Source organism: Dendrobium catenatum, unplaced genomic scaffold (assembly GCF_001605985.2).
Source record: "Dendrobium catenatum unplaced genomic scaffold, ASM160598v2 fragScaff_scaffold_735, whole genome shotgun sequence".
Taxonomy (NCBI): Eukaryota; Viridiplantae; Streptophyta; class Magnoliopsida; order Asparagales; family Orchidaceae; genus Dendrobium; species Dendrobium catenatum.
Window position 1 is genome coordinate 192,854 of NW_021319197.1, and position 7,629 is coordinate 200,482.

Sequence of the window (7,629 nt, forward strand, 5' to 3'; positions counted from 1 at the left end):
GATTGATTTTGAGGGGAATTAGCCGTGTATTACGGGACGTGCGAAATAGAAATCCGCTCAATAGGTGATAAATTCTCTCGAAGAAAATTTTCGCATCGTCGTTGCGGTTCGGCTTCATTGCTTCGCACGAGGTGTAAGATTGCACGAGTGGCTTCTCTCCTTCGACGACGTTCCGTCTGCCTGTCGGATCGGAAGTGGCGACATTTTCATCGGAAGTAATGACGGGAGCTCGCTAGGTTGTGAAGGTAACTTTCTCCCATTCGTTCGCTTCTTCGGCCAAATCCCGTCAATCCTTCGAACTACAGGATTTGGTAAAAAAATCTATATTTATTCCGCGATGAGATTATGTTAGATCGTTTAAATACTGCTCAAACCCTTGTACTATTTCTCTTTCTTTAAGAAAACAATTCTTTTTGAAAAGCTTATTCACGAGGTGCAGAGCTCACAGGTGTGGCAGTTTTTTAGAGTGGTGCTTGGTATTGCATTATTATCGATAATTAGTAATTCTATATTTTGATTACTACTGCAATCAATTTTTTTTTTTTTTTTTGGCGTTAATGAAAGAGTACGTGAGAACCACTATATAAGTTTAATTTTTGATATGTTGCTTAGATTGATATGATTTTACTTCTGGTTGGTAATATTTAGTAATGTGTGGCATAGTAAATATAAGGATTGGAAGATCCCTTATTGTGTCTTTTTAACATTTGATGGAGATCTTGAATTGAAGAACAGTGCCCTTCTTGTGTCTTTTTTAACAATTTATAGAGATTTTTTTAACTGCATTAGGCTTAATAGGCATGTAGCTTGCAGTAATCCTTTTTCTGCAGGATAAATCAGTATGTCCAGGCTTTTAATTTCTAGAGCCTTTAAGGTTGATTATGTTACTGGGAATGACTTTCTCAAGTACTATAGCATGTATGGTACCCTTGTAGAGATGGAAGCTGCATATGAACAGTTGAAGAAATCAATAATTCTTATAGAGAAAGAAGCAATCAGAGCAAGGAAGTTCTCTGACCTTGGTGAATTTTTAAAGGACGTTGGACTTGCTAGGAGGAACTTGTCTTTTGTTTTTTTCTCTTGCATACTTATTTTCATGCAATCTCGTTTGTGTTGTGATTATTGCGATGCAAGAATTGTGATTGATTAAGATTATTTCTTAGTAAAAAAAAAGTTTTGTTTCATTATTCGCTTTCGCATTAAGAAAATCATATTGTGATTTCAAGTTTTGAATTTGATTTAATTTTCAAAAAGGATTTTTCTGTGAAAGAAATTTTTTTAAAACACCAATTCACCCCTCTCTTAGCGTGCTATTATAGTTTAAGTTGTTTAACACCCACAAGTTAAACTTTCAACTAACACTTCAAATAAAGTGTCATCTGATGCATTTGGTTCCATATTTCAGGATGGAGATTCAATTCTCAGTTTTCGTTCATATGGTGCTGCTATAAAGGTCTCATCCAACATTGCTCTTCTCAAATCAAAAGCATTTGATGATTTATATATTTGTGAGCTTTCTCTAACTTCAGGAGGTTAGATGTGAGGCCAGATCGTTCAAATATGCATTTACGAACCAGCACTGGAGATGTTAGTAGACACAGTGTTTCCAATACACCAAGTTGCTCTAGTCATACTTCCGGACAAGATGACATTGAATCTTTGGGTGATGTCTACATCTGGGGAGAGGTTTGGAGTGATGGGATCTCACCAGATGGTCACAGTAAATCTCTTTGCTTAAAAGTAGATGCCTTGCTTCCAAAAGCTTTAGAGTCTAATGTCGTTATAGATGTTCATCAAATTGCTAGTGGCTTCAGGCATGCTGCCCTTGTTACTCGGCAGGGAGAAGTATTTACATGGGGTGAAGAATGCGGTGGTAGACTTGGGCATGGAACTGATATTGATATTAGTCGACCTCGTTTAGTTGAATCATTAGCATTATCCAATGTGGATTCTGTTGCATGTGGCGAGTTTCATACTTGTGCTATAACTACAGCAGGTGACTTGTTTACTTGGGGTGATGGAGCTTATAATACTGGACTTCTTGGCCATGGTATTGAGGCCAGCCATTGGATGCCTAAGAGAGTTTCTGGACCTTTGGAAGGATTTCAAGTGTCTTTAGTTGCATGTGGCACATGGCATACTGTACTGGCTACTTCAAATGGAAAAATATATTCATTTGGTGATGGTTCATTTGGTGTTTTGGGCCATGGTGATCGAGAGAGTGTTGCTTATCCCAGGGAAATCGAATCTTTGAGTGGTTTACGAACCATTAGGATTGCATGCGGAGTGTGGCATACGGCCGCAATTGTAGAAGTAATGGGACATGCTGGTACGAATGTTGTATCACGTAAACTCTTTACATGGGGCGATGGCGATGGATACCGTCTAGGCCATGGTGATAAGGAAGCAAGATTGGTTCCAACTTGTGTTGCATCACTTATTGATTACAACTTTCATCAGTTGGCTTGCGGACATAATATTACCATTGCCCTCTCAACTTCTGGGCATGTTTTCACCATGGGACATTCCATGTATGGCGAGCTCGGAAATCCACAATTTGATGGTAAAGTTCCCTGTTTAGTGCAAGATAGATTAGTAGGTGAGTTAGTTGAAGAGATTGCTTGTGGATCCCATCATGTTGTGGTATTAACTTCACGAAGTGAAGTTTATTCATGGGGAAGAGGTGCTAATGGAAGACTAGGACATGGAGATACTGATGACAGAAAGACACCCATTCTTGTTGAAGCTTTGAAAGACAGGCATGTTAAGAGTATCTCTTGTGGCTCTAATTTCACAGCATGTATTTGCATGCATAAGTGGGTATCTAGTGCTGACCAATCGGTCTGCACCGGCTGTCGACAAGCATTTGGATTTACTAGAAAAAGACATAATTGCTATAATTGTGGTCTAGTATATTGTCATGCTTGCAGTTCCAGAAAAGTTTTGAAAGCTGTATTGGCACCAACTCCAGGCAAACCTCATCGGGTATGTGATTCATGCTATTCGAAACTTAAAGCTGCGGAAACTGGTATGCCTTTGGTTGTTGGTAGAAATAATGTGATTTCTCGTCAATCTATTGATACTAGGGAAATGTTTGAGAAGGGAAAAATTAGATATTCAAGGCTTTTACTTGTTCCTAAGGAGTTGGGAAGATATAATGATATTAGATATAGTAAGAATCAACGAACTTCAAACCGAATTTCTCAAGTTTCATCTCGTTCACAGCTAAAAGATATTGCCTTCCCAAGCTCATTGAGCTTACTTCAAACGACTTCAAGGCCAATCATGACACCGACAGCACCTCCACCATTGCCTGCTGCAAATTCTAAGTTTGTAACTCCATACTCATGGAAGCCAAACCCTTCACTATCTACAACTCCTGATTTTTCTGGAAACTTAATGGAGACTATAAAGAGGACTAATGAGCACTGGGATAGAGAAGTCCTAAAGCTGCAAGGGGAGGTAAGAAACTAAGCTTTCTTATTATCTTTCATCTGTCTAAAGTTTTTTCTTTTCATAATCTATCTTGATTGCTACATTGATCTTTTGCAGATCAAAAGTCTTAAACAAAAACTAGAAATACAAGATGCAGTTGCACATAATGTTTCAAATGAAGCTAAAGAAGTTTTTGTAGCTGCACAAGAATCTGCTAAGTTTAATGCTGCCATTGAGCTTATCAGGACAATTGAAGCCCAGGTATCCTCAATTTTCTTGAGATTTTATAACTCTGATTCAGTAACAAATTGCAATTAACTAGCATGATTTCACTTAAAAATTGCTTCTTTTTAATGCACTTTCATATTGCCAATTTATGTTCATCATGCCTTGTTATTTTTTTTTTTTCATTTTGGTGGCACATTTGAACCATATCTACTAATATCCCTTTTAAATATATTGTTCTTCTGTGATTTTGAACGTGCACCTATTGTTCTATTAGTCATCTATGAAATTGAGCATGGTTTTTTTTTATTTTAACTTTAAAAAAATGGTAATATTATTTCTGTTATATTTTTTGGTTTCAAGTCTAGATTATTATCCTCATAATTGATCTTAGAGGAATGTTACTCGTTATCTTCTGCTAATGACTGCTATCTTTATTGTTTTGTGTTAAAAGACAATAATATATTTGAGATAATTTTTTAGCTCATAGGGCATGAAGTTATTCATAAGTGTTATGAATTATTATATATATTTTTCATTTTCTGATTCAAATATGCCTTGTCTAGGATTGACATCCAAAACCTTCTTAGTGAATTGGAGGAAGTCTTTAAGTGTTCTTATGTATAAGAGTGTATTACTTGCTTGCACTATAAGGTTCAATAAGGCTGAGGGATTTATCTGCACAACTTAAAAACAGCTCAAATCAGTGGTAACTTGGTTGTTGGATAAATAAATTAGAACTAATAAACTAAAAAACTCCACACATGGCAACTTAGGTGTTGGATAAACAATCAAGCTATCTGTTAAGCACAATGTTAATGATAAACTCAATAATACAAGTTATTTCAATTAATTCACTAGCATTAATGTAAGCTAGTGTCCAAATCCAAATATATATTATGGTGAACTAAACTGATTATGTCAATAATGAGAGAAGTTGCATGTTTAAGAAATGAGAAGTTAAAATATTCATCATAATTTCAATTAGTATTATAATTAGTAATTACATCATTAGCTAGCTTATTTGATAATTAGGGCTTCGTTTGGGATGGCTTTGTTATTGCTTCTTAAAGCAGCTTTCTAGCATAAAAAATTTATTTTTTGTACTAAAAAGTTGCTTTAAGCAGTACGAAAGTAGTCCCAAACAAAGCCTAGGTTAACTTCTAATTATGTTATTTATAATTGTAACTTACTGATAGTAATTAAAATTGGAATAAATAAATAACTCGTATTTAAAATGTAAATTAAATTTAAAACACAAATTAAAATTGAGCGTTTAATGAATAAAACAAATTTAATCATGAGTTATGTTTCCTAACAGTTTCACAAGATTTATTAGGATTTAATATTTTTTTGTCATATAGTTTTCAAAATTTAGTAAATTTAGATTTACAATATTTATTAAATTCTATTTGAGTTAAATCATATGTTGCCAAAGAGCCCCTAACTTTTAAATGTGTGTTCTCAGAGATGTAATTGCCTAAAGCAAATTCAAATTTTTAGTTGTTATTAGCGCTTCTAAGTATTACAAGCAAAATGTTATCAGATGTGTTTAGCAAAGAAATTTCTAAGTAAAATTCAGTTCTATTTGTAGACTTCTGTTAGGCCGGTTCAACCTGAATCGACTCAGCCGACCCAAAGGTCAGCTCAGGTCTACAGGAGGCGGACAAGTGTCGCCTCCCTTTCTTCTTGCCGCCCATAATAGTAGGCCCCACTAGTCCAATTGAATTCAAAATTGAAAAGGAGGGGGCGGCTAGGGCTTGGGAGGGAAATTAGATTAAGAAAGTTTATGTATTAACGAGCATGAGATGTTTTAGAGTGGAGGTTATGCTCGATTGGATTTCGGTTAGGGTTCATTGTTGATTTGGGCTCTAGATTATCTCGTCTAGAGATTTGGGAGAGACGATCTTCCTCTCTAATTGAGGATCACTTGTATCTTGTTTCCGTGCTTGTTTGGCTTTGATTTTTGTATTGCAATCTACCGTTTGTGCTGATTTCTTCCAGATTTTGTGCTATACTCGTTGTTTTTCACTAATTGGTGATAGATTTGCTTACAAACTCAAGTATTACCCTTATGATTACTTGCAAACTCAAGAATTTACTATGAACTTCATTCAAAATTTTTCATTTTTACTTGCTATTTTGCATATGAAAATTCAGGTAATCTAAAGCTCTGTTTTGCTTATCCTCTTTTTTCTTTATCTATAGATGAAGGATGTAGCTCAGAAAGTCCCTAATGACCTAGGTGACAACATAAAATCAATGATTATTTCAGCAGAATTGTTTCTAGAAAATAACAAAACCCGAGCTTCAGAGCTGCCTTCAAGTGCCACACCAAGCATAGAGTCTCCTAATACTCAAGTACATCAGAAAAATGGCTTTGAAAACTCTACCGATGACAATGCTCAAAATAATATTAAATCGGTCATTAATGATATCAGAGTTACTGCAGATCACCAAAGCATGGAGAGTAGCTCAAGGTCACCTCGAGCTTCTAAAAGAATAATTAACAACAAGGGAGAAGTAGAATTGATGGAGCAATTTGAGCCTGGTATATATGCGACTCTTTTGCAGTTACTAGATGGCACTAAGCTCTTCAAAAGAGTCAAATTCAGGTATCTACTTTCTCTATGTTATATGAACTCATATTAAACATAAATGAAACTCTCCCCACGAACCTTCCCTTTATGTTCTCCCAGTTTAACTCAAATATATTATGTTTTTTATCATAGCTGAGAATATTTCTATTGCAAGTAACTTCATTTTATTTTAGGCTATGTTTGGGACGGCTTTCTTACTACTTCTAAAAGCAGCTTTTTAGTGAAAAACTAAATTTTTTGCACTAAAAACTGCTTTTAGAAGCAGTAAAAAAGCCGCCCCAAACGAAGCCTTACATTGCTGTAGTTTTTCTGTTTGGCTTACATTGTTATGTAACTCTATGACTAGCAAGCGAAGATTTTCCGAGCAGGAGGCAGAAGATTGGTGGAAAAAAAATCAGGAAAGAGTGTTCAGAAAATACAATTATTCTATTCCTATTAGCTCGAATGATTCTTCTAGTACACCTTAATATATAGTAGATGCATTCTGGAAAGTGCTTATGAAAACGTTGCACTCGCCTTGGGAACGATGCAAGAAGGCACATTGTTTTGAAGGTGAAAATCATGATAAATTTTTATTTTTTTTGATAAGATCTATATTTTTGTTTAGGTAGAGCATTTAGATGACGATAATGTTCGAAAGTGAGAGCATTCATAGTTCTCTCACTCTTTTTCTTCAACATGTATAAAGTCCTGAGTTTTGTATTCTTTTGTATGATAGATAGTTATCTTAAAGGTAAAAGTTTTATGCTGAAAATTGTGAGCATATATTGTCTGCACGCACGAGCTCATTGTTCTAATAATTGGATAAATCTACCTTAGAATTACAACTCATGTGCTTCATCTAGCTATTGGCTGCTCTTGGTGTATTTTCCTTTTCTTAAATTAATTTTGTTGTATTTCAATAAAATTTTAAAATATCTTATATATATACTTTTCTATATTTATAGACAATCAAATAGGCAAGCTTGTCCGATGGTTTAATCTAGAATAAATTGATAAATTTAAAAATTTTCTCAACTCTCTCGAAAATCATTCATATCATACTCGCTAGCTTAAAATGATATGACTTTTAATTATTGTAATTTTAATGTCTTAAATAACTCGTTTATATATGAATCATAGATTCAAGAGTCACTAGCCACATGATCGATATTACCAATTTTTTCAAATCTAAAAATTTTGCCCTAACAGTAAAAATATAAAAGTGGCTAACGGTTCACTAATAATTATAGTAGGTCAAGAAAATATTTTAAATCTATCCATATTTTACTCTCAGTAATATAATTGAATATTAAATATCAATTATTCTAGACATTATGCTTTTTATTTTAGTATTATTATTTACATAGCATTATAAACACATTTGAAT

The 7,629-nt window shown here is 34.4% G+C and overlaps 1 protein-coding gene across 3 annotated transcripts; it reads left to right on the top strand.

Moving 5' to 3' along the window:
• LOC110095373 (PH, RCC1 and FYVE domains-containing protein 1) lies at positions 1 to 7,080 on the top strand. 3 transcript variants are annotated; one of them, XM_020820893.2, is made up of 6 exons: positions 1 to 245; positions 1,406 to 2,985; positions 3,226 to 3,462; positions 3,553 to 3,696; positions 5,869 to 6,275; positions 6,607 to 7,080. In XM_020820893.2, the coding sequence occupies exons 2-6, from the start codon at positions 1,561 to 1,563 to the stop codon at positions 6,725 to 6,727; spliced, it is 2,334 nt and encodes a 777-aa protein (XP_020676552.1). In that variant the 5' UTR covers positions 1 to 245; positions 1,406 to 1,560; the 3' UTR covers positions 6,728 to 7,080. The 3 variants fall into 3 exon arrangements, with proteins under 3 accessions (XP_020676552.1, XP_020676551.1, XP_028552180.1); XM_020820892.2 differs by having other exon boundaries at positions 1,406 to 1,453; positions 1,530 to 3,462; positions 6,607 to 7,079; XM_028696347.1 differs by having other exon boundaries at positions 1,406 to 3,462; positions 6,607 to 7,079.
• The last annotated feature ends 549 nt before the right edge of the window (positions 7,081 to 7,629 follow it).

Coding starts and splice junctions, on each gene's coding strand:
- LOC110095373 (XM_028696347.1), top strand. CDS start 1,561: ATGCATTTACGAACCAGCACTGGAGATGTTAGTAGACACAGTGTTTCC. Junction 3,463..3,552: donor TCCTAAAGCTGCAAGGGGAG/GTAAGAAACTAA, acceptor GATCTTTTGCAG/ATCAAAAGTCTTAAACAAAA. Junction 6,276..6,606: donor TTCAAAAGAGTCAAATTCAG/GTATCTACTTTC, acceptor CTCTATGACTAG/CAAGCGAAGATTTTCCGAGC.